This window comes from Vipera berus (assembly GCF_964194415.1).
Source record: "Vipera berus genome assembly, chromosome: 5".
NCBI lineage: Eukaryota > Metazoa > Chordata > Lepidosauria > Squamata > Viperidae > Vipera > Vipera berus.
In genome coordinates this window covers 743301-770269 of record NC_138207.1, presented here as the reverse complement: position 1 = coordinate 770269, position 26969 = coordinate 743301, and the positions used below count along the sequence as shown (strand labels likewise).

Sequence of the window (26969 nt, the reverse complement as noted above, 5' to 3'; positions counted from 1 at the left end):
TTAATCGCTTGGAAGTAAGGCGTTGACTAAGGACACGTGCTCAGACCTACTGTCCCAGGGTCTCACTTGCAGGACCTTCGGCAGAAAGAGCCTCCTGCTTCTGCCCAGCCCTGATGCGGATCAATTACATTCAAGAACAGGCGATCAGGGGAAGGAAACGGCCTCAGTCCAGAGGCATCAGTGGGATCATCGCTCCTGGCCTCGCTTTGGTCCCCCTGGGTGAGCCCCGGGAACAGACGGGCCAAATGGCCGAGCGGCAGGAAACAGCTCACTCTTCCGCCGGGCGTTTCCCACAGTCACCCTCGGAAAGCAGGTGGGGAAAGGGGGGGTTAGGAAGCCAATTATACGAAGAGGACCCAGCCCACCAGAGAAGGGGATGTGCTAAAGGTAGAGGGGGATTCTTGCTGAAGGAGGCCGCCAGATGTGCAGACAGTCACGGTAGTCTGGGAGGAAGCTGGACTGGCCAGCCTCAAAGTCAGCGTAGCAGCCAATCCAAGCCCAGAACCTGCCCCCCCTCATGCTGACCCCCCCCTTGGCCTGATATGTTGACCACGGAAACAGACCCAGGAAAACCCGGGTGAGCGAAGGGGTCCCACAGTCCGAGGTGGGGCAGGAGGCCATGGGGGGGGGACAGAGGGAGTCTCAGAAGAATTTGTCGTCAATTCGGAAGTGGGGCCGCGTGACGTCGTCGGGGTTGATGAAGACCGAAATGGACTTTCCCGGGTTCTCAGTCACCAGCTGCTGCAGCTTTTTGGCCAGCCGGTCGTCGGGCTGGTTGGGGTCCCCTCCGTCCGACTGGGGGGAGGGGATGCTGGTGGCGCTGCCCCTCCGCTGGAGCTCCAGCGTCAGCCGGTTGGCAGCCTTGACGTGCTCGATGGCCATCTGGAGGTGCTCGGCCGGGTCGGAGCGCACGGAGGAGAGCTTCCGCGCGTGGAGCATGACCGTCTCCTCGGAGAGGTGCTCCAGCATGTTGCACTGGGGGATGAAGTAGTTGGGGCAGGTCTTGTTGACCAGGCAGTGCTGCAGGTCGTCGATCAGGCCCAGCAGGAAATGGGCGGCGTAATCCTCCTGCAGCAGGTAGCTGGCGGGCAGCCGGTCGCAGGCCCAGAGCATGACGCTGCGCAGGTGGTAGGGGCTGATGGCCTTGGGGCGCGAGAGCAGCTTGATGATGATGGCCTTGCAGGCCTGGTAGGCCTGCATGAGGCTGCTGGAGATGCACTTCTTCAGCTGCACCTCGCTGCGGGCAAAGGAGAGGCGCCACTCGTTGTCCTTCCGGCCCTTGTACGAGCAAGCCGGGACCAGGTAGAAGCCGCTGATGACCTCCTCCTCCGTGATCTTCCCGTCCCAGAAGTGGTTCTCCATCAGCCAGCTCTGGGCCACGGCCGGCCAGCCCTTGAAGGACACCACCGGCACGATGTCGTACAGCATGCGGCTGCTGCCCACCCCTAAGATGATGGAGATGAGGGTGCCGTTCTTCTCCACCTTCTCCACCTTGGGCATCCCCCGCTGGGGCTTCTTCTGGATCTCGGAGAGGACCACGCTGATGGACTCGTAGAACCAGTCGGCCACGCGGGTGGGGGAGAAGAAGTAGTTGGTGGCCCCGTTGAGATGGTCCACGATGGTGCAGCAGTCCTTCCACTTGCTGATGGTCCCTTCGTCAAAGAGCCTCAAGCTCAGCCAGGAGTGACACAAGGCGGAGTGGCGCATGTCCAGGGTGACCGGCTGGTTTCGGTCGTGCAGCTTCAGGGCCGGCACAAGCAGGGTGAAGTCCATGTCGTAGTCAGTGCCACGAGCATAGAAGTTCAGTTCGTCCAGGTCAAGGTCCACCACGCCTTCTCGGACCCCTCCGGAAAGCAGCAAGTATTCATTGGCGACTGGAAGTTTTTGGTCAAGTTTTTGCACCATGCCTGGAAGGAAGAGAGAAAGAGGTTGAGAGGTAGGCTAGAGCCTGGGTGCTTTCAGAGCCTGCCCCCAAACAAGGGAGCAGCTGGGCCTTTCCCTCCAGGGGGGCCTTCTGGAGCCAAAGCTTTCTGGAGGCCGCGGGGTCAGGACCAAAACCAAGAAGGACACAGGGTGGTTCTTCCAAGTTGAGCCCTTTATTGTAACTCCTACAGACAGAATCTTGCCAGATTGAGGATCTGTATCTACCTTATACTCCCGGGAACCATTAAGGAGGCACTGTCCTCACCCTCTTTCTCACACACAATATATCTGGGCTGAGTTGCCTCTTCCTCCTTTATTTATTTATTTATTTATTTATTCACATTTATATACCGCCCTATTCCCTGAGGACTCAGGGCGGTTTACAGGAAATTAAAAAATCCACCATACAAAAGTTAAAAAACCAAATTAAAAAATATTAAATTGACCGTGTATGCTTAAAACCCCAATTAAAATTTCTCCTCAGCCTGGGCCCGAGAGCTCAAAGAGCCAGGTCTTCAGGCCCCGGCGGAATGATCGGAGGTCGGGGGCAGTCCTCAGCTCCACCGGCAGCTGGTTCCAGAGGGCAGGCGCTCCCACTGAGAAGGCCCTATCCCTGGGTGTCACCCGCCGGCAATCTCTCACCGGCGGCACCCTGAGCAGACCCTCCCTGTGGGAGCGCACTGGGCGAAGGGCGTTTGATGCCGGCAGCAGGTGTTCCCTCAAATAGCCCGGACCCAGGCCATGTAGGGCTTTATAGGTAATAACCAGCACCTTGAATTTCACCCGGAGGGCAACCGGAAGCCAATGCAGCTCACGGAGTAGAGGTGTTACATGGGAGTATCGGGAGACCCCCATTACAACTCGCGCGGCCGCATTCTGCACCAGTTGAAGCCTCCGAGTGGTCTTCAAGGGCAGCCCCATGTAGAGAGCGTTACAGTAGTCCAGACGGGAGGTAACAAGCGCATGAGTAACTGTGCGTAGGGCGTCTCGGTCCAGATAGGGACGCAACTGGCGCACCAGGCGAACCTGTGCAAAAGCCCCCCTGGTCACGGCTCCTATGTGGTCTTCAAAATTGAGCCGTGAGTCCAGGAGGACGCCCAAGTTGCGAGCCCTATCAACGGGGGGTAACACCTCACCCCCCATCGTTAGAGGTGGAATAAGTTGGTTAACCCGAGATGCCGATATGCACAGCCACTCAGTCTTGGCGGGATTGAGACGAAGCCTGTTTCTCCCCATCCAGACCTGAACCGCCTCCAGGCACCGGGACATCACGGAGAGGGCATCGCTGGGTTGGTTCGGGGTGGAAAGAAAAAGTTGGGTATCATCAGCGTACTGGTGATACCCCACCCCGAAACCACGAATGATCTCGCCCAGCGGCTTCATATAGATGTTGAACAGGAGAGGCGAGAGGACCGACCCCTGAGGAACTCCACAAATGAGAGACCTCGGGGCGGATCTCTGCCCTCCTGTCAACACCGACTGCGAGCGGCCCTGGAGGTAGGAGGAGAACCACCGTAGAACGGTGCCTCCCACTCCCAACCCCCTGAGACGCCGCAGCAGGATACCATGGTCGATGGTATCGAAAGCCGCTGAGAGATCTAATAGGACCAGGACAGAGGAGCAACCCCTGTCCCTAGCCCTCCAGAGATCATTCACCAGCGCGACCAATGCCGTCTCCGTGCTGTGTCCGGGCCTGAAGCCCGATTGGTACGGGTCCAGATAATCAGTTTCCTCCAGGAACAGAGGGAGCTGATGCGCCACCACACTCTCAACAACCTTCGCCAGAAAGCGAAGGTTGGAGACTGGACGATAGTTGTTTAAAACAGCCGGGTCCAAAGCAGGCTTCTTGAGAAGGGGCCTCACCACCGCCTCCTTCAAGGCGGCAGGGAAGACACCCTCCTTCAAAGAAGCAGTTATTACTGCATGGAACCAGCCTCGTGTTCCCTCCCGAGCCGCATAAGCTAGCCAGGAGGGGCACGGATCCAACAAACAGGTGGTGGTGCTCAGTCTCCCCATGATCCTGTCCACATCATCAGGGGAAACAGGGTCGAACTCAGTCCAGATAACATGCTCAAGACCGCCTGATTCCTCCACGTCAGACTCTGCCCAGTCAGAGTCCAGACCGGTCCGGATCGAACTCTTTCTCACACACAATATATCTGGGCTGAGTTGCCTCTTCCTCCTTCCTGGAAAGCACCCCCTCCTCACTACATCCCATCCCACGTATAGGTAGACTTGCAACAGTTCATTTACTGATGGTTCAAAGTTACAACGGCATTGAAGAAAGCGACTTATGACCGTTTTTTTTTCACACTTATGACCGTCGCAGCATCCCCGCGGTCACGTGATTTACATTTGGAGGCTTAACCAACTGAATTCATATATATGACGGTTGCAGGGTGTCAGTATCACCTGATCCCCTTTTGCGGCCTTCCCACAATGGGGAAGCCGGGTTCACTTAACAACCATGCTACCCCCTTAAAAACTGCAGTGATTCACTTAACAACTCTGGCAAAGAAAGGATGCAAAATGCAGCAAAATTTGGTTGACGACCGTCTTGCTTAGCAACAGAAATTTTGGGCTCCAGTGTGGTCACCATTCAAGGACTGCCTGTAGGCACAACCCAGCCTGAGCCGGGCTCTGCTCAGGTACGAAATATGAAAGGGAGGTATAAAGGTATAAAAAGAAAGGGAATCTAAAGCAATACAGACTTGTGATAAAGGGAATTGGGGTTATTTAAAACTTGGAAATTATAAATATCAAACGTTAAATATAAATATTAATGGGAAAGCAAATATTGGAAAAAATTAACCAGGACATTGATTGTCTAAAAAGATTGAATGTTAAAATAGCTAGGATATGTATAAACTAAAAACTATTGATAAATGCAAGAAAGTTATTTTTTTATTTCATTGATATAATAAGAATGGTACTCATTTAAAGAGGAGACAGTAAATACAAAGGGGGAAAAGGGGAAACATGTAACCTAATAGTCTGAGAGCTCTACTAAAGATATTCATATGTTATTGAACTATTGACCAACTCAGCCACCACGTTGCTTTTCCAATATTTAAATGCAAAACTAGAAAACCAACAAAATTTTCTAAAGCAATGCAGACTTCAGCTTGGCAGCCAACAAACAACGCACGGTCGGCCACTTTCCGGCGAGCAGAGTCTCGGAGGACGAAGAGAGAATCTCCTACAGCTGAACGGGCCCTACAGCAAAGGATGGCTGAAAAAGCTGCCTTCGAAAAAGGGGATTTAGGCTGGCATCTCCCACAAAGCGAGCGGACGGTGCCAGGGCCCCATCGGAGGCCAGTTCAGAGGACGTGGAAGTGGGACCGTCCAACAGGGATTGTGCGTCTCCCTCGGCCTGTGAGGACAATGCTGTCCCGGGCCCTTCGGGCCTTGACGGAGATGGTCGACCACCGGACGGGGAACTGCCTGCCTGCCTTCGCAGTCACAGGGAAGGATCAGCTGCTGACAGGCGGTGGGGCTGACAGGCAACAGATCCCCTCTGATGTGGAACAGCTGCTTACTCCGCTGATCCGAGGGCACGGAGAGCAAAGCACGGAGAGCAGAGCGCAGGCCAGCCCAGGGAAGGAATGCAAGGCTACCCACAAGGAACACCTGGAGGGGAGGGATGTAAGGAGAAGCCGTGAGGAGCTCAGTCGTTGCCAGGAACAAGGGTTTGCTTTGGCTTGCACTCCCCCCCCCCTGCCTTTGACACCTGCCTGTTGCCGTTTGCCTTGCCTGGCTGGGAAGACGCCTCTTCGCCTTTGGCCTTGGACCTGGCCCTCGTCCAGAGGACTGCCCTGGTCTTGGGCCTGGACTCTGCCTCATGGACCCCGGACCTCGCCCTGTGAGGGGGCTCCTCCTCTGGGGGCTTTCTTGGTACTGTAGGGGCTGAGGGTGGGCTGCCTTCAAGGTAGCGTGGGGGTGGGAAGCCTTACCGGTCATTGGGGGGGTGTTCACTGGGCCATCTGTGGGGAGGAATAAAGGAGTCTCTAGAGCAGGGGTCTTCAAACTTGGCCACTTGAAGACTTGTGGACTTCAACTCCCAGAATACCTCAGCCAGCCCTCAACTTGGCCACTTGAAGACTTGTGGACTTCAACTCCCAGAATTCCTCAGCCAGCCCTCAACTTGGCAACTTTTAAGACTTGTGGACTTCAACTCCCAGAATTCCTCAGCCAGCCCTCAACTTGGCAACTTTTAAGACTTGTGGACTTCAACTCCCAGAATTCCTCAGCCAGCCCTGAGTTGAAGTCCACAAGTCTTAAAGATGCCAAGTTTGAAGACCCCTGCTCTGGAGGCCTGCCTTGCCTTGACCACCTAAGTCATAGCTTAATTGTGCAATTCCCTTAACAACATCTCAGCATTATGGTTAACATTATGGCCCCTTTCCCCCTTTTATCTTTGGTGGTTTAAATTGGCAATTTCTAGTTCAAATGCTAGAAATGCCAGCGTGCCCAGCTAATATCTGCAAGACTGCTTAAATATTCAGAGTTTTAGGAGCAACTGTACGAAGCAGAGAAGCATCTGATATAACATTACTAAACAAAATCCATATGAGAGCAATTTTTCTTCCTCTTGCTAGCTTTAATTTTATTGGCCTCCTAAGAAATTCATTTTTAACTCAGGACTTAAAAATTTGCAAGTATTTCCGTTTCTGTTTACAACTCCCATTGTTTCTATTTGTTGCTTCATTTTACTTAGAGAAGCCATTTTAATTCTGGAGATTAACATTTGGAAAATCAGGGATTTTACAAATATAGATTAGCTCGGGGGGGGGGAAACACCAATTGTAACACATGGGAAGTTTTTTCCCCTGCCTTTTAATGTGGGGGCAAATGACTTCATATGGGATATGCTACTGCATATATGTTTTTTGTGTTACGTTAGTTTTCACTGTGTTACCACTATGCCTTGAAACCATATTTTCTAAAACCTGAAGCTGGAATTAGACGTTTTCACATTCTCTAAAAACGTGGCATCAAACGGAAGTACGTAGAGACACACTATGTATGAACCCTGTCAGGAAACGGGAATCTACGAGTTGAGTGACGGTTGTGCCATTGTGGGAATGTGTCCAGAGGGCTCCATGGTGGATGGGGCCATTTTTAATTCTCCCTTCACCTACTGAATTATTTTGTAGTAAGAGGAATTTCATACAGGCACAGAGGAAGCTAAGCTAGCTCTGAGGTTTTAGCACAAAAAACAGCATTATTACCCCCTTTTTCCCCATTTGGGCCACAATCCAACACGTTAGTATTTTGGGAAAACAGCCTATGCCTTCGAAAAGTTCCCATTGCACGGCCTTGAAGTATCAGGATTGTCTCAGGCTGTGAACAGCTCACATACATTCCTCACCTTCCCAGCTCCCAATACATTCCAAGCATTCCCCTCCCCCTTAGTTTCTGTTCTCAAGTTGCGAGTAGGGGTGTGTTACGAGTTCAACCTTGACAGGTTCTTGTATTCACAGTTCCCCTTTTTGTATGCCGTTTTATCCACAGTTGTGCACTGCTCCGAGTTGGTGATGATGGTGCCCTGCATCCCTTAGGACTTCTCCTAGCCAGCCCAGCTAGGAGTAGCCCCTCAAAGCCAAGCAACAAAGCAGCCAGGTGTGGTGCGTGTCATTGTGATGGAACTGTGGTGGAACTGTGGTGTTGATGTTTTGGGAAAGAGAGGAGGTGGGCTTCTGTTAACTTTGTGGAAATAAAACGACTGGGGGCAGCGCAGTCAATACTGTAGAAAAAAAACACTGCTTCTTTTAGCAGTAGGGCTCACAAATTGTAGTGGTCAAGTACTAGGACCAGAAGCAGTAGTAGAAGGGAAAGTGGGAGCAGGGTGCTGCGTTGTCAAGAACCCCAACTCTACACAACACCCCCAGGAATGGCCCTCCACCCTGTGTGCCATCTCTCCCCCTCCCCCTGCTCCTTTCAGGGACATGGTTGTGAGGGGAAAAAGGGGAGTTTGTGGATTCTGCCTTGGATTTTGGAGGACAGACGGGCTACGTATCTTCTACCTGCAAGCACACTCCCAAATTTAACAATCAAGGTCAGCCGTGGAGAAGCTCCTGAAATCAATCATAAGGATGGGGAAGGAGAGGGTGAACCTCTGTGAACATCTGCCCTCATTGATTTTTGTTTTTCTCTGCAGAACCATTTATCCCACACAAAGGATGCTTTGGACCGAGGCAGCTTCGCCGGATATTATAACCCTGGTAGGAGAATCCTGAACTTTGTTTCAAGACATGAAACCATCTCCCAAGTTGCAAAGGGGCAGATGAGTGAGCGGAAGGGGAGGGGGCAAATCCACCCCCCCTTCCTCCTTCTGTCAACCGCAGGGAGGAGGCTGTGCCCGACCGACACCCGAACAGCAGATAGGAGAATGATTGCGTATCTTGCTTTGCCCTCAATGGTGGTGGTGGTGGAGAACCCAACCCCGACAGACAGCCTGCTTGCTCCCCTGATTTAAAGGCATCGCTCAGGGGGGTGGTCGCATCCTTGAAAAGAAGAGGTTCCTTCTGCACGTTCCCCAAATTCAAAGTTCACCCAGATATCCTTTGTTGCGTTAAAGTCAGGGCGACGCACAGCTTGCATCTGCGAGAAAACACAATGCCTTCACAAGAAAACCTTGGAGAACCGAGATTCTTCATAGATGGGTGTGTGGAGGTCCATGGGGGGGGTGTTGAAGACGTCCACATGAAATGTTGGGGCGAGGAACTGGAAAAATATTTCATGCTGCATCATGTCTGGTGGCGGAATTTCAGCTACTGCGTTTCTTGAACTTCGGGGCTGCTTTTCTGCAGACTGGCAAAAATGGTTTCTTTTTTTTTAACCATCTGTGCATCACCGAGGCAACGCTGAAGCCTATGTTGGTTTGTCCAGCAGGTCCCCCTACTGGTGGCCAGTGAAGCCGTTTTTGGCAGAGGGAAGGATTATCTGAACCCCCTTCCAAGGTTGGGGTGGAGGATGGGAGGACCACAACTAACCTCAAGGTTTCTCCTCGCCTCCCCCCTTCAGAGTCCGCACCCACCTCCCCTTTCAAGCAGGGAAGGGACCACAGAGGCCCCAACGGTCTGAAAATGGCACCAACAAGCACAAACCTCCAGCCAGATTTATGATTTTAAAAAATAAATAGTAACATGCAGACTGTTTGAATTTAATGTTTTCCACTATTCCATAATTTTTTTTTTAAGAAATATGGGATCGATCCATTTAAATTTTATGCCGCTTCCTTGCTTTCCCATCCCACGTATATTCCTGAGTGTAGGACAGTTGCTTTTTATTTTAAAGTTGGGTAGCAAATTGTGTAAATTGAGATCTGCCGCCCTGAGTTTTTCTGCTTTTCTCCTGAGGTTTCTTAAGACCTGTGGACTTCAATTCCCAGAATTTTCAGAGAAGTTGGGTCGGTTGTGTGACCGATCTGCTTTACGACCGTCACGAGTCACACAACCATGATGGGCAGGCTCCATTAGAGTCGTAACTCAAGGAGTCTGATATTTACTTTTCTAAGCATGTTATTAAATCAACCTGCCTCTGACATCCCTAGGGATGGCAGAAGTTATTTTGGGGGAACTATTTTTAAAATCACATGTTGGCTGAGCGTGATGCTCTGCTCTCTCTTTCAGGGACTCCGAGAGGGAATAAAAGGAACCCAAACTTCTTTGGGGGGGAGGAGAGGAGGGAAAAATCTCCCTGACTTCTTTCCCCCTCCCAGTCCAATCTCTACTAAATTATCCCCAAAAGGTGTCCAGACTTTTGCACCAGACTTTTCCACAAATAGCAAGCATTGCTCAAGAGCAGCCCATGAAATATCCTTATTTACCTTCGTAAATTATAATGTCTATCCCACTGCAATTCTACGGTTCCACATTATGGTGATTTTATTATGGTTTTATCTTAATTTAATATTTTATCTCCCATATTGTATTGTCCACAAGATAGGTAGACAGACAGACAGATAGGCAGACAGATATATAGATAAATATAGATAGATAGATAATAGACATACAGATATAGATACAGATAGATATAGAGATATAGACAGATATAGATAAGATAGATATAGATGACAGACAGATAGACCGAGAGACAGTTATATAGACAGATAGACAGAGATAGATAGTAGATAGATTTGCTGACTCTTTATTTAAACTATAAATAAATAAATAAATAAATAAATAACAACAACAACAACAACAACCCTCAGCACCCCTCAATCAGGCCAGGGAGCCAAGGCTGGGCCTGTAAAGGGGGGAGCAGTCAGGTTGAAGCCCTCCCCTTTTGAAAGAGCGCCATTTCCTTGGCTCAAGGGAGCCAGGTTTACCAAGCCTTTGGGCCATCTGGAGCAGCCTTGCCAGCCCAGATGCCCTCCAGATTGCCCCAAGGCGGCACACCCACCAGGGAGAACCCCCACTTCTTCAAAGCCCCCCAAGGCCAGAAGTCAATCAGGCTGTTTTTACTGCTTGAAAATGTCCTTAAGGTTTTAATTGTAGTATGTGCTTTTGAATTGTGAGCCGCCCAGAATTTGCTGATGGCTATAGAAATCAAGGGACGCGGTGGCTCAGTGGGTTAGGACACTGAGCTTGTCGATCAGAAGGTCGGCAGTTTGGCGGGTCGAATCCCGAGTGCCGCGTAACAGAGTAAGCGCCTGTTACTCGTCCCAGCTTCTGCCAACCTAGCAGTTCGAAAGCACGTAAAAATGCAAGTAGAAAAATAGGGACCACTACGATGGGAAGGTAACAGCGTTCCGTGCGCCTATGGTGTCTAGTCATGCCGGCCACATGACCACGGAGACGTCCTCGGACAAGCGCTGGCTCTTTGGCTTTGAAACGGAGATGAGCACTGGCCCCTAGAGTTGGAAACGACTAGCACGCATGTGTGGGGGAACCTTTACCTTTACCTATAGAAATCAAAAAGCAAATCAAAATCTGACAGTCCTCCCCCAAAGCCCCCAATGAGCCTGACACACACACACACACACACACACACACACACACACACACACACACACACACCACAATCTCTGCCTGCCAGGAGTGTGAAGCTTCCTGGATCCACCACTAGAGGGAGACAGTCCCCCACCTCCTTTGCTCATGGTTCCGACAGATGAAACTCTTCAAAGAACTTCGAGGCATTGTTTGCCTTAAAGGATCTTTATTGGAATAGCAGAATATCGGCAAAGCCAAAATCTGAATTCCCCTCCCCTGAGCACATGGTATCAAAGCACAATTCCCTCCTCCAGTTAACAAATCTAAATCACATTCCCCAATTAGTTTAAAGTGTGGGCTTCCCCTCCAGCTCTCCAGCCTGCCCATTTTTATCATCTCTTATTTCAACACCCTTGGTTCTCACGCTAGGTTCAGTATTATTATGTCTAGCTAGACTCTCGTGCACATTCCTTCCCCCTCTCCCAGCATCATCTAACTCAAGGGTAGGCTTGGCTCGTTTATGACTCGTGGACTTTAACTCCTAGAATTCCTGAGCCAGCTAAAAGCAAAAAGAAGAAAATGGCTGCATCTCCATCTGTTGTCAATGCAAAAATATCCGATGTTAGCAGCATTGACAGTTTCAGGGATTTTCTGCTTTCATTTTGGGGCTATTGTGAAGATGCCTCCCTACATACACACACCGCCACCCTTGTCAACCAGGGGCCAGAGAATGCCAGTTTGGGAAGTCAGGAAAAACTAGATCAAGCCCCACGTGGCTACGACCGTTCCTCTGGGTTGCCCAGGGGTGGGAGAGCAGCCACAGAGACCCAGCCTCCTGCTCTCCCCCCTCCCTTCATGTCCTGCTCCAGTAATAAATCCTAACTTCTTCCCCCCTCCCCCCCTCTCCAGGCAGGCCTTGCCTGTCTCTTCAGAAGCCCCTCTTTGCACCTGAAAGAATCACTTAAAGGATAGCCTGCAATTGTTCCTTAAGTGCGAAATTCCTAGAATATCACCATTTATCCTGCAGGCCACAACCACGTTCTTGTCTAGGAAGAGAACAAGCCAGCCAGTGTCGCCACTTGGCTGACCACGAGGCCAAGTTGGCTCAGCGGCCGGAGAAAGGATCTGGAGAAGTCCAGCTGCAACAAGACAAGCCTTCTCTTTGTTGGTGGGCAAACGCCCAGCACACAGCTTCCCTCTCCCCCACGCACACCTGCACAAAACCAGCAGTGTTCCCACAGCTGGCTGGAGACAGCATCTTTTGAACCTGCCTCACCTGGTCCCTGGTCCTTTGGGCTGGTGGCTGTCCCTCGGGGAGTGGGGCCCCTGGGCCCCTCTGTCAGGTCCCCAAATCTTTATTGTCTCCCTTCCGTACATATTCTTGTGCTCTTGCTTTGGGGCCTGCCATTGTGTTGGGGGGAGGGGGGATATTCGCTTCCATTTGGGATAACTTTGTTTTCTGCTTCCCTTCTTCCACCTCCACCCACTTGAGAAAGGGATGTGTCTCCTTTATCGGGGAGGCGGTTACGGAGAAACGAAAGCCGGAGAAGACCTTGTGATGTGCGCCAACGGTGCCAGTTACCTGCTCATTGTGCCACCTGTGGATTGGCTGGGAGGGGAATGAGCTGAACCGGTGGCAGCACCGCACAAGCCTGAGCGAGAGACGGCTGGAGCTGCAGGGCTGTCGGGGCTCAGCGGAAGCGCCAGGATCAGCGCCAGGATCCAGCTGGAGCTCGGCGCTGATCCTGGCGCTTCTGAGCCTAGAAGAAGCTCCGATCAGCTGGAATGCTGCAGCATCTCCAGGGTCTTGTGATGTACATCCAGATGCTTGGCAACTGATTCATATTTATGACGGTCACAGTGTCTCAGGGTCATGTGAAGTGACCAAAACCTGCTGCAACCACCCAGCAGATGGGGGGGGGAATAAAAACCAAACACCCCCCACCCCCGCTGCCAAAGGGACATGAGGACTTTGTTGGCAGGAGGAAGATTGCTGGTTTAATTATACCGTTCAAGCGGGATTGTCTCCAGATCTCCCTCCTGTCACTGACCCCTAATACAAGTTTCCTCTTGAGACAATGCCTGTTTCAAGAGTTCGGCTTCCTTAGCTGAGCTGGGCCCTGACACCCTCCCAGTGGAGGAGGGGAAGGAGGGTGCCAGAGCCCTCCTTGGTTAATTAAGGAGGAGAAGGCGGGACCCAGACGCAACCTGGTCTTGGAGGGGCTGCATCGGAAGACCCTGGTGGGGCACCCAGTGATGGGCCCTCCAGCCGCTGCCCATCCTTTCCGGCTGCTTCGGCCACTTCCAAGCCAAATACTCTGGATTTCTACCCACTTTATTTCCAAAGCACCAAAAGGAAAGACCAGAAGCAGCGGATGGAAACCTAACCAAGCAGAGAAGCAACCTGGACCTAAGGAGGGATTCCCTGACAGGGAGAAGAGGTTAACCCCCCCTCTTCTTTGTGGCAGCCCCTCAAATACCGGAAGAGTTTGAAAGAGGTGTTGTAAGGCGCAGAAGCTGCACGGAAGGCAGGGCGAGGAAGGCAGGCCCTGCACGTGTTCCCAAGGATCGCATCTGCACAACACAGCAGGCCCAGCGGGAAATCCACTCCTGCAGCCAGCTCCTCTGATCGATTCGCTTCAATTGCGCAGACTCCAGAAATGAACCCAGATTCGTTGCATTGTCTGAAAGCAGAGCACAGACACGCCACCCCGTCCAAAAGACGAAGAAGGGGAAAGGCCGTTGCATCCCCAGGCTGAGTCTCGGAACAGGCTGAGCCAGCTCCAGGCCTCCAGGGCAAGGAGGGCGGGGACCGAATTACTGGGCCCTGGGGCAGAAGGGCACGGCTGGGAAGCCTGTCGCCACTTGGAGGGTGCCCAAGTTGGCACCTCGCCCTGCTGGCTGCAAAGAAGTGGGGGAAACGTAAGCTAAGAAACTTCAGGGCAAAATCCTTCCTCCTCCTATTTCCTCCTCACAACAACAACCCTGTGAGGTGGGTTGGACTGAGCGTGTGACTGGCCCAAAGTGATCCAGCTGGGTTTCATGGCTATGGCAGGACTTGAACTCAGGGTCTTCTGCTTTCTAGCCTGGTGCCTCAGCCACTAGACCAAATTATGTGATTTGTTTTTTTCCCCCCCTATCAGATCACTTCACCCCATGGGTTCACCCACAGACAGCAGCAAAGCTGGACCTCAGACAGGCAGCACACAGCACGTGCGAAGCCAGCGGGCCCCCACCCATTCCACAAAGGCAAATCCAGCAGCCAAGTTCCCCACCCTTCTCAGCCAGATTACTGTAAGCAGCAAACGGGGCTTTGCAAACATTGGAGGAGCTTCCGAGTACACAGAGCGATTATGCTCCCGTGTCAGCGAGTCTCCTTCGGCAGCCTGCAGGGAGCAGATCAGAGGGGGGTTTCCACGGGGCCCAGGCACCAACGGCAGCCTGCAAAACAGCCGTGTGCCCTGAGAACGCCGAGCCTGGGCTCCCTTCTGAGTTGGCACAGATTGCGTGCTTGGCACATGCCCACCTCCCACCCTGCCCTGGCATGCTTCTCCCTCGCCTATCATTCTTGGCTACCTCCCCTACCTCTTTTCTCCTTCCCCATGGCAGGCCCTCTGCACTCTAGGGAAAAGAAGGACCAGGGGAGACACGATAGCAGCCTTCCAACATCTCAGGGGCTGCCCCATAGGGTGGGGGGGGGTTCCACCTGTTCTCCAAAGCCCCCGAAGGCAGGACAAGAAGCAATGGATGGAAACTAATCAAGGAGAGAAGCAACCTGGAACTAAGGAGGAACTTCCTGACAGGGAGAGCAATTAACCAGTGGAACTTCTTCAGCTCTGACTGGACGGTGGATAAATGGAAGGATTTATATTTTTTTACAGACAGCACTGGGAGTTTTTAAGAAGAGACTGGACAGCATTTGTCTGGGATGTTATAGGGTCTCCTGCTTGCGCAGGGGCTGGGCTTAGAACAGGAGTCTCCAACCTATGGGCCCGGGACCAGGAATGGCAGGCACCAGCGGCCCCGTTTGCACATGCGCAGAGGCGCTAGTTCCGCCACCAGTGTCACAGATAGATAGGAGAGAAAGAGGTAGGTAGGTAGGTAGATACGTAGACAGATGATGGTGATGATCAGATAGACAGACAGGTAGATGCAGGGAAGGAGGGAGAGGGAGAAAGAGAGATGCAGGTAGGTAGGCAGATGATAAGTAGATACCTACTGTGTTTCCCCAAAAATAAGACCGGGTCTTATGAATGAATGAATGAATGAGCCTTTATTGTCAAAGTACAACCATGTATACATTGAGATTGGCTGAGCCAATTATATTAATTTTCGCTCCAAAAGATGCATTAGAATTTATTTTCCGGTTAGGTCTTATTTGGGGGGAAATACAGTACTAAATGGGTCCATCTGGCTGACGGTCTTAACTGGAGTTTATTTTGGGAGTGAAGCTTATATTACTAGGGTCCTGAAAAATCACGCTAGAGCTTATTTGCCAGTTGGGTTTTGCTTATGGGGAAACACGGTAGATGATGATGATGACAGAGAGAGAGAGACAGACAGACAGACAGGCAGGCAGGTAGGTAAATTGTAGATTGTCAGGTGTGAACAACCAGGTCCACACACGAAGAATTCAGATTAGCTGATTTATTGCTTAAGTCTACACACAGGGACCTTCTGCCCTCGGGTGAAATTGGAGAAGGTTCAAGGGCCGACAAAGGGGGCTGGAGGTGGCCCTCTTATGACTACGCAGAGACGCTGAAACTAATGCCCCACTTGACCCCTCCCTCTGGCTCTGCCGGTCTCTCTGCGGCACGGCCAGGGGGGAGGGCAGGCCGCGTCCGCACTGTTGTGAAAAGAAGCCACCTGGACTTCCCCTTCGCAAGGGAGTGGTGGCCGTCCTGGGTCACTGAGATGGATCCGCACCGAGCCACAAGGCGCCTTGTTGGGCTCAGCAGGAAATCAGCCTGAAGCCAGGCCCCAGAGCTCTGAATGCACAAAGCCATCGACCAGAAGCCCCAGAGAGAACCCACAACGGTGGGTGATGACAACACCCTCGTCACACAAACGAGGCCAGCTCCATCATCCGCTCGGGCGGCTTCAACAAATGAGGACTTATTTTGAAAAGGCCGAGCATAACAGGTGAGCCGGTCGGAAGACGGCCAAAGGGCAGAAACGCTTTCCCAGAGATATGCCTGGAAATGGGTTGCCACCCCCACTCCGGTGGGATTCGCTCCCGCGTCTTCCAGATCTCCCCCCTCCCCCCCCTCCTCAGACAGCTCAGCCGTGAACTACTTTCCATTTTCCAAGCAGCCGGTCTGGCTCCCTTCGCGTGCAATCCCCTCCCCGAAGCAGCCGCGGCACGTGGCTGCCTCCTCTAATCCGCCTCCAGGGCCCGGGCAGCAGATGGCATCGCCCGGCAGGCTGCACGAAGGAGGCCAGAAGGCTGAGCAAACGAGACCAGCCAGGGAGAGGTGATGCCAGGCCAGCCAAACAACAATCTTCAGCACAATGTCCCAAAGGTGCTTTTCCAACAGGCTTTCTCGGGTTTTTTTTCCCCCCTTTGAAAACATTTCACTTCTCATCCAAGAAGCTTCCTCGGTTCTAACTGAATGGGGCAGAAGGGAAAGTTTGCAAAGAATATAAATATAAATCCTTCCATTTCCCACCGTTCAGTTTAGCATGGGAAAAGCAAAGACCCGGTGGGGGGAAGGGGGAGAATACGAGAAACCCCCTTCAGGCACCTCAAAAGGGGCAAAGACCTCACTCCTTTCGGGCTCCATAAACCAAGAAAAGCGTGTTGAGGTTCTCTAACCAGTATCCTTTGCTGTTCCTCACCTACAGACAGAAATCTTGCCAAACCAAAGCAGGCTATTTGCACCATAAAACATAAGGCTTGGGCAGGGGTAGGCAACCTCGGCTCTTTTATGACTCATGGACTTCAACTCCCAGAATTCCTGAGTCAGTCAGCCCTAATAAGCAGGCATATACATAGAATGAAGGCTACTGCTAAGCTTGTAAGCCGCCCTGAGTCTTCGGAGAAGGGCGGGATATAAATGGAATTTTAAAAAAAAAAGAGCCGAGGTTGCCTACCCCTGGGCTTGGGGAACTGTGAAGGAGGAGCTGTCTTCACCCTCATTCTCACACAGAAACTATCCAAACTGTGTTGTCTCTTGCTGCTCTGGAACATGATTCCCCTCCCTCCTGGGAATCCAGACCGCAATCCACCACAGGGACCTCTGGATCCTGGTCCAGAAAGGCAGAAACCCAAGGCGGGTCAGGAAGAGAGTCCCGAGAGCCAAGACATCTGGGGGCAGCTCCTGAGCCAAGAGAGATGGACACCCCCGGGCTGGGCAGCCATCTCCCAGGGGGGCTTCAGTCTGCAGCAGGCAGGACAGCTGGGTTCAAGATGTCAACGGCCTGTTTCCATCCTGGATTCTAGGATGACTAAAGACAGAACTGAGGGAAAGGTTCTGACACCATCACAGCAGCATCGAGCATGTACTGAGTGACCCAGAACTCTGCACCAATTACATTTTTAACCAGTATAGAGTCGTGGTGCCGCAGCGGTTAGAATGCAGCATTGCAGGCTGACTCTGCCCACTGCCGGCAGTTCGAGTCTCACTGGCTCAAGGTTGGCTCAGCCTTACGTCCTTCCGAGGCCGGTAAAACAAGGACCCAGATTGTTGGGGGTAAAGTAGGCCAACTCTGTAAACCGCTCAGAGAGGGCTGTAAAGCGGTATAGAAGTCTAAAAGTGCCAAATGCTATTTCCTGTGTTTTCCAAACTTTACAGATGATATTTGCAAATCACAGACTGCTTTGAAGGTAACCCAATGTTTCCCCGTGTCAATTATTCCCCAGGGTTCATCAGTGTAAAACCTAAAGGGGGAGTCCTCTGTCGGGAGCTGCATGGATACGTCCGCGTAATTTTCTGGGCAGTGATAATTTTTCAGTCTGTTAGGCCCTGCCAGCTTCTGAGGTTCTCTCAATCTGCCCCCGGGGCTAAAATCAATGTCCTTTTTCCAATGATTTGCTATTAAAGGTTTAAGAGCCCCATCCAACATTTAACTCTGAAGAAGTCCCACCGAGCCAGATGGACTTACTTCTGAGTAAGGTGAGTGCTGGTTGCCTCTCCGGAGCCTGGAAGGGGGTCCAGAGGTCAGCTAAGGGGGCGGAGGAGGCAAGGCAGGCTGGCCAGGCCCTCATCCGGGAGGGCTGTGCAGACTGTGGGCAGCCCTTCCAGAGTCACAGGATCAACCCCAGACAAAGACTGCAGGGGCAGGGGGGTGGGTGGAAACAGCTTTTCAAAGAGGAAAACCTTCTGCTCCACAAAGCAGATAAATCTTAAATCAAACAAAGCCGGAACACGAAGGAAAGCTGCGCTCTCTCGCTCTCTCTGCCATGCCCCGCCCCAGCCTTTCATCTCTCTCAACAGCAAGATCAAAAGAAAGGGGGGAGTGTCTCTCTCTCTCTCTCTCTCTCTCCCTCCCTCCCTTCTTCTTTCTCTCTCTCTCTTTCTCCCTCCCTCCCTCTCTCTTCCTAAATTGGCAGAATCTGCCCAAGTGGGGCTAGGGGGGGTCCACCTGTTATCCAAAGCACCAGAGGGCAGGACAAGAAGCCACGGAGGGAAACTCACCAAGGAGAGAAGCAACCTGGAACTAAGGAGAAACTTCCTGACAGTGAGAACAATTAACCACTGGAACAGCTTGCCACCATAAGTTGAGGGTGCTCCAACACTGGAGGTTTTCAAGAAGAGACTGGACAACCGTTTGTCTGAAATGGTATAGGGTTTCCTGCCTGAGCAGGGGGTTGGACTAGAAGACCTCCAAGGTCCCTTCCAACTCTGCCTTTCTATCTTCCGTTGTAATCTACTGCAGCCTTAAGTTCTGGGGTCTTCCCCACCCCCCGCCCCCACCCCACCGTGGCACAGCTCTTCGGCCACTCTCCTCCTGGGCTCCCAGCTGGCCCTCCCTCCAAAGGCAGGATCAGGCATTGGACTGGGGGAGGGTGTCCTGCGCCCCGCCATCCAGGCCATCCAGCCGTCTTGTCTTTCCAGGAGGTGCCCGTTCTCCAGCAGGCTTCGCAGCCCGAGGGCCCCCTCTGGAGAGGAGCAGGGCTGGTCCAAACGCTTTCTGGGGCTCCCGTGCCAGGCCCTCGCCTCCAGCACCGACAGCGGAGGGCGGAGCAGCCGGAAGGGCGGGCAAGTCACAAGGGCACAAGGCTGGCGACAGGAGGAGATCTCTCCACGGGCACTGAGCTGCTGCAAGCCAGGCAACAGCTGCAGCCGCCCCTGGATGGCTCAGGCAGCAGAACAGAACATCTGGAATCTAAGGGGAGATGGGAGAATCCATCCACAGATGCCAAGGGCAATGCCACCATCACACCGGGGAGGCCGGGCTGCAGAGACACTCCTCCCCGTGGCTTCCTGCAAGAGTCAGACTGGTGCCCCCGCTTGGCATCAAAGCCCTGGGGAAAAGACAAAGCCTGGCAGTGCCCCCTAATACCTGGAGAACCCCCAAACCCAATGGAGGCACAATGGAGGACGGTTACCCAGAGGAGATTTGAGTCCTTCCCGGGAGAGAGGAGGGGGTTCAAGGACCCCTCCCCACACTCACAACCAGAAGGTCCCACTTTCAAAGGGGCAGGCCTGCCTCTGGAATGCTGCAAGGAAGCCCTCTGGGGTCTTCCTTCCCCTTGAGGGAGCCAGGAAAAACAGGGACCCCCCCCCAAAAGACAAAAGGAAGGAACCGGCAATACAGTTCCTGGAGGGGGGGCAGGGAGGTGAGGAACTCTGCCAACCATCCCAAGGAAGGCATTTGCCCAGGATGGGGTAAGGTCTTCTGGCTTGGGCGGGGGGGGGGTGGACTAGAAGACCTCAAGGGGCCCTTCCAGCCCTGTGACTCTGTTTCAGCACCCTGAGCCAGGTCAGGGGAAGCTGCAGCCACCTGCTGAGCTTGGTTAATGCGTTAACCTTGATTTGCTTGCACGGTGCATTCGGATAATCAAAACACGGGGCCAAAAGTCCAGGCCAGAGCTAGGTTCTCAAACAAGGATGGCCCTGCCAGTTTGCCCCTTCTGGGTCTGTGGTGCAGATGTGTCTGAATGTGCACGACAGTGTGTGTGTGTGTGTTACTGAGTGTGAGAGGGGGGGAGGGAGGGAGAGACACAAAAAGAGAGAGAAAGAAAAAGGAAGAGAGACAGAGAATTGGAGAGTGAAAGAGAAAGAGGGAGAGAAAAATTGAGAGACAGAGAGAGACAGAGAGACAGCAACAGAAAGAAAGAGAGAGAGAAAGAGGGAAAGAGAGAGAGAGAAAGAGAGGGAGAGAGAGAGAGAGAGAGAAGGAGAGAGAGAAGCCAGGAGCTGCTTTTTCAACTCCCCAGGGCTCCCTTTGCCTGTTGTTTGCTACAACCAGCCTGGCAATGATTCACCTGGCCTTTTTTCCCCCAGAGGTTGCAGATGTGCGGCTGGCAACGGCTTCCTCTCTGGCTGGGGAGGGGCGGGAAGGCAGAGTGCCAAATTAGGGGGGAGGGGAGGGAGGCTTTCCTCGATTGGAAGCAACTGGATTACTCTGTAGGGGGGGGCAACCACTGTACCACCCTGACCTAGGATTGCCTAGGCTGGCAGCGCCAACATCCGCCCTTCTCGTGCCAGCCCAGCCGCAGCACCAGCTGGAGGTGGAGATTTTTAGCACTTTGGTGGAAACGAACGGCTGGAAAAACACTCGTTTAAGGCAGAAGGCCCCTCCGGCTTTTATCCCTTTCATTTGTTTAATTTTTCACACTTTTGAACCGCCCGCCTTCCCCAGAGTAGGCTGCAATAACCTATCGAAATATAAACACCGTCTACTTAGTCCTCAACGTACGGCTGCAGATTCAGCCCCAAATTTCTGTTGCTAAGCAAGACAGCGCCCCGTTTGACGACCTTCCTTGCCACAGGGGTTAAGCGAATCACTGCAGTTGCTAAATTGGTAAGACAGTCGTTAAGTGAATCTCGCTTCCCACTTTGACTGTGCTTGTCGGAAGGTCGCAAAAGGGGACCGGCCCCTCACCCCGGGACGCTGCGACCGTCAGAAACACGAGTCAGTTGCCCACGTGTCTGAATTTTGATCACAGGACCGTGGGGCTGCTGCCACGGCCGTTAAGTGGGAAAACTGGTCCTACGTCACTTTTTCCAGCACTGCTGTAACTCCAAAGGGTCACCAAATGAACGGTCGTAAGTCAAGGACTACCTGCATATAAAATTTTGGGGAAAAATTAGAAAAAGGCCAGGAGGATTAAACACGGCTGAAATCAGTCAAAAGGCGAAGGGGGGGGGGCTTTCAGGGCACCAGCTCCTCTGGGCTCCCCACGCCAGGAGGGGGGGCCTGCCTCACCTGTGGGGCAGGGGGAGTATTCCAGAGCTGCTTCCTCCGGCTGCAGAGGTGCATGGCTGGCGGGGGGAGAGATGTGGGGACGCCCACCCCTTCTCTCCTAGGGCCCAACTCACCCGGGAAGGCGTCTTTTTTTGGGGCCTGGGCAGCCTCACCCCTCACACATACACACACCCCAGCTTCCCCACCCCAGAGGAAGCCCTGGCATTGGCCTCTCCCATTCGGGGCAGAGCTGCCGTGGCTGGCTGTGCCGTTTCCTTTAGCAAACCATTGTTCCTTGTGATGACCGTTGTGCGGTTGTGGCTCTTTAAAATGTTATCTTTGTTTAATCTTAACGGGTTTGTGGGTCCCATCACGAACCACGATTTATGGGCTGACAGGCTTCTGGGTGCTCTGTTCAAAGGCTGCTTTGCAAACGGCCACTAACAAGCAAGGATTACCGCTTATCTCCCCCCCACCTGCCCCCCCCCAATTTTATTTTCATTGGAGCTTTTGCAAGGACGGTCTCTAAGGGGCCCACTGGCCGTATCTTGGTTATGTAGCAAACCCAGTTTTCTTCCTTTTTGAAGAGGCTCTCCTAGACCGAGGGATAGAACGCGGGCACACCTGGGCTACGCAGATGTTGTGCAGCTGGAGTCCAAGAAGGAGCTGCTCTAGTAGCACAAATCATACACACAGATCAACCCTGCGAATTTGCAGAATCACCGCAACCAAAAGAAAGACTCCGTCAACAGCCAGTTTGGCCTGGTGACTAAGGCAAGGCTTTTCAACCAGTGGTGCGCATACCACCTGTGGTACCTTGGCACCTGGCAGGTGGTACGCGACCATCCTAGGAAAGTGGCAGCAGGGGAGGGGAATGAGCTGAACCAGTGGAAGCACCGCACAAGCCTGAGCGAGAGACGGCTGGAGCTGCAGGGCTGTCGGGGCTCAGCGGAAGTGCCAGGATCAGCGCCAGGATCCAGCTGGAGTTCGGCGCTGATCCTGGTTCTTCTGCTGAGCCCAGAAGAAGCGCCGATCAGCTGGAATGTGGCAGCATCTTTCAGGGTCTTGTGACTTACATTCAGATCCTTGGCAACCGATTCCTATTTATGACGGTCACAGTGTCCCAGGGTCATGTGAAGTGACCAAAACCTGCTGCAACCACCCAGCAGATGGAGGGGGGGAAATAAAAACCAAACACCCACCCCACCCCACCCCTGCTGCCAATCCTCAACAGAAATGCTCACGACAATGAAAACCTCAGACAGGAGGAAGAGCGCCACCGGGCGGGCAGGCAGGTGTCTTGCTCGGCTGTGGCTTGGGGGGGCACTTTTTCCAGTGCCATTGTAACTTCGAACAGTCACTAAGCAAACTGTTGTAAGTCGAGGACTACCTGTACTTCATCACTTTTTTTTTTTTGGTCATCATGTTTTTGACCCCTCGCTAGGCGACTGGTAGTCCTCGGATGTCGCCATATCCTAAAAGTGGTGCAATGGGTGAAAAGGTTGAAAAGCCCTGGACTAAGGCACCAGACTAGAAAGCAGGAAAGGGTGAGTTCTAGTCCAGCCTTAGCCATGAAAGCCAGCTGGGTGACTTCGAGCTAATTACCAGGAGCCAGTGAGTTCTAGTTCCATCTTAGCCGTGAAAACCAGCTGGGTGACTAAGCCAATCACAAGGCGACAGTGAATTACAGTCCTACCTTAAGCATAAAAGCCCACTAGGTGACTTTGGGCCAATCACCAGATGACGAGTTCTAGTCCCGCCTTAGGCACCAAAGACAGCCAGGTGACTTTCAGCCAATTACTAGGAGACGGTGAGTTCTAGTTCCACCTTAGGCACCAAAGACAGCCGGGTGACTTTCAGCCAATTACTAGGAGACGGTGAGTTCTAGTTCCACCTTAGGCACCAAAGACAGCCGGGTGACTTTCAGCCTATTACTAGGAGACGGTGAGTTCTAGTTCCACCTTAGGCACCAAAGACAGCCGGGTGACTTTCAGCCAATTACTAGGAGACGGTGAGTTCTAGTCTCAACTTAGGCACCAAAGACAGCCGGGTGACTTTCAGCCTATTACTAGGAGACGGTGAGTTCTAGTTCCACCTTAGGCACCAAAGACAGCCGGGTAACTTTCAGCCTATTACTAGGAGATGGTGAGTTCTAGTTCCACCTTAGGCACCAAAGACAGCCGGGTGACTTTCAGCCAATTACTAGGAGACGTTGAGTTCTAGTCCCACCTTAGGCATGCAAGCCAGCTGGGTGACTTTAGCCAGTCCCTCGCTCTCTCAGCCCCTCCCATCCCGAAGGGTGGTGGTTGTGGGAAAAATAGGAGGAGCAAGGTGTGTTGGGTATATTCAGAGCCTTCAGGTATTGGTAAAAATAATAAAGGCAGTATAGAAATTAAAATAAAGTGAATAGACAAGGACACGCCCACTCCCCAGCCGCACTGTATTATACCTCTGGGGAGACAGAACGAGGCGCCAGAACCCCGTCTTTTCAAACAAATCCAGAGGCGTCCAATCCGGCGGGTACGTTAAGGCATCTTTCCTGGGATGCCCCCACCCCTTTTAGGATCTGGCTGCACTGGGTCCTCTTGAGGCCAAAGCACTGGAAGACCAAAAACCACTTGGCACCCCAGACCCGCTGGTGAGACAAGCTGAAAGGCACCTAGAGGGCATCCAGCCCACCCCTTGTGCCCATATTCACGGAGCCATTCCTGACAGGGGAACGTCTGGCCTTGTTGGGGAAGTTCGTGCACGGGAAGGAAAGCCCACCCACCCACCCCCACCCCATAGGCACCCGGGAATATTTTTATGTATCGGTTATGACCTGGAGGGGCTGTTCTGGGGTGGGGCTTTCGGATGAAGCCTCTCTAGCATTTGAGGAAGCTTCGGGCCCTTTCAGAAAAACGGCTGAAATTTCTTCTCTAAAGACCCCCAGATTGGGCAAAGCGCTTTCCAACTTTTCCTCAGGGGGGGGAGGAAACCCCTCAAGCCCCCCCTCCAAAAAATTCCATAGTAAATGTAGCTTTCTGGCGACAGTCCAGACCTCTGGCTAGCTGCCAACTCCAGGAAAGCAGCTTTGGATTCCAAGATGGATTTATTCAAAAATATAGGTTTTCTCCCGTTTGCCCCCCAAAGGCAGCTTTTCCTGAAATAGGCGGGAATGGTGTAAAAACTCAGAAAAAGGGGGACCTGTGAGGATCCGAAGGGGGGGGTGGTGGTAAAATGTCCTAAGCAGCTTTTCCAACCATTAAAAAGTGGATATTTCTGAACGTATCAAAAATCCTCGATTTACCAGAGTTCATTTATTGACCCTTCAAAGTTACAATGGGACTGGGGGGAAAAACAGACTTAGGAATGTTTCTCACACTTACGACCGTCGCAGCATCCCCCATGGTCACGTAATAATCAAACACTTGGCAACGGACTCATACTTATGACGGTCACATAGTCCCGAGGTCATGTGATCCCCCTTTGGTGACCTTCTGACAAGCAAAGCCAATGGGGAAGCCAGATTCACTTACCGACTGCTGTGATTTACTTAATTGCAAAACAAGGACATAAAGTGAGGCGCAACTGTCCTAACAACTGTCTCGTTTAACAAGAGAAATTTTGGACTCAATTGTGCTCGTATCTTGAGGACCATCTGTAATTGGTTGGTTGGAAAAGATGCCCCAGACACTTCCAGATCCCTCCCTCCCTCCCCCCCCTTTCTCTTTCTTTCTTTCTTTCTTTCTTTCTTTCTTTCTTTCTTTCTTTCTTTCTTTCTTTCTTTCTTAAATTGAGGAGGGAGGAGGAGGAGGAGGATGACGACGACTGTGGGGTCCTCTGAGGTTGGTTGTTTTCCGGCAAATGTTTCAGGATCCAACGAGGCAACATCATCAGTGCTCAGAGAGCACCAAGGACAGGATTCAGAAACACAAGGTTCACAGGACCTGGGACGCCCAGATGAAACAGATTCAAGGATGACTGACCCGGGTAGTCCAGTTCACACAACCTGCTCAATAAAAGCTGAACCACAAACGACCCAGTCGGAGCCGGCATCTCTGATCCAACAACAAAAGATGGACAGAATCAGGGCGAGCCCTCCGCCACCTTGCCCAGAGTGACGCATCCCGGGCCCACCCATTCAGGATCCCCTCACACAAAGAGGGTCCTGAAAAGTCACCCGGGGCATCCAGCCAAGCAGGCAAAGATCGCAACCACAGGTTGTCGCCCTGCAAAGTCTGCCAGACTTTCTTCCTGTTCCAGCTTGGAGTTTTTCTGAATCGTCAGCTACAGTTAATCAGTGGATAAAGCCCACCCACCTCCTTCGCCTGTGGCAGATTAAAGACCACCACCCCGCCCCCATTTTGGAAAACAGGAGCCAGGACAGCCAACTACAGAACCCCCATTTCTGGTTTTCCAAAACTGGAAGGCAACCGATCCACTCTGCACCGTGCGGGCGGATCCCCACAGCTTCTTCGCTGCCCCCATTAAATTGCCGGTTCGATTCCCACCCCAACGCAGCCAGTTGCACACATCTACAAAACCGCGGGCGACAAGGCAGCTTTGGCAGAATCCACGCAGGGGCGGGGCGGGGCACAGAGGCTTGGAAGGGTTCCCGGTGGGCTGCGAGGTGGGGGGGGGGTTGGAGACGGCGAGGAACCCGGCGGCGCGACTCAACCTGCGGCTGGCTCCCCGCGAGTCTCCGCCCGGACCGCCGCGCCGCGCCCGGCCACCCAGGAAGCCGCCAGGCAGTGACAGCGCGGGCGGGGTCGGAGCTTCCCCCACCGCGGGCAACCGGGGGTCTCCATCCCCCTTTCCCCCCCCCAGGTCAGCAGGGGACCTGTTTGAAGTGCAGGAATGTCCTCCCCCTCCCCTCCCCTCCCCTCCCGCCGCGGCGCTGCCTTTGTCTGCGGCGCATCGGGCCAGCCGGGCGGGGCGGAGGCGGCCCCCGCCGACCGCAGCCCGGGGCGGGGCGGGTGCAGGCAGGGACCGGGGGGGGGGGGCGGCCGGTGCCGGGCGCCGCCAGGCGAGAAGGGTCCCCGCGCTGCCCCCCGCCGCCAGCCCCGGCGAGCCCGGCCCCGCAGGCTGCAGCTGGGCCGGCGGGGAGGGCTGGAGCTCGGCGGCGCGCAACAGGCCGGCCGGAGCCTCTCTGGGGCGGCGGCGGCGGCGGCGAGGCCGGGCTCCGGCCCGGGAAGCCCCCGCCGGCAGCCGAGGAGGGAGGCCGGGGCGGGCGCGGCTCACCCAGCATGGAGAAGATGAAGTCCTTGGCGGTGTGGATCTCCAGGGCGCGCTGGTCGTCGTACTCGCGCTGGTCCTGCCGGGCGAAGTCCTGGATCAGCCGGTTCAGCTCCTCCAGGCGGGCGCCCGAGCGGAAGTCCAGCTCCGGGAAGGCGGCGGCCGCCCGCGCCGGCCCCAGCGACCCCCCGGCCCCGCCGCCGCCGGCGTTGGCGGCCGAGCAGCCGGCCTTGGAGGCGAGAGGCGGAGCGGCCATCTTCGCGCGAAGCCCAGCCGCCCCCGCCCGCCCGCCTCCCCCTGCCCGCCCTTCCGCCCGCCCGCCTGCCTGCTTGCTGCCTCCGCCGGCGAGGGCGGCGCCGCCGGGCCGGGCGGGGAGGAGGGAGCGAGCCGGCTCAGCCTGGATGCCCGCCAGGGAGCGGCCGGGGCGGCGCGCGGGTCCCGCGGCGGGCCGGGCGGGGCCCCTCGGAGGAAGCGCGCGGCCGGCGGCTGCGGGAGGGGGGGCACTGCTGGAGCGGGGCCGCGCGGGGCGAGGCCGTCCCG

The 26969-nt window shown here is 53.7% G+C and overlaps 1 protein-coding gene across 1 annotated transcript; it reads right to left on the bottom strand.

The window, feature by feature from the left end:
* MB21D2 (Mab-21 domain containing 2) lies at positions 1–26696 on the bottom strand. The gene is made up of 2 exons (XM_081329563.1): positions 26436–26696; positions 1–1907 (listed from the first exon to the last, which is right to left on the bottom strand). The coding sequence occupies exons 1-2, from the start codon at positions 26683–26685 to the stop codon at positions 643–645; spliced, it is 1515 nt and encodes a 504-aa protein (XP_081185689.1). The 5' UTR covers positions 26686–26696; the 3' UTR covers positions 1–642.
* Between the last annotated feature and the right edge of the window lie 273 nt (positions 26697–26969).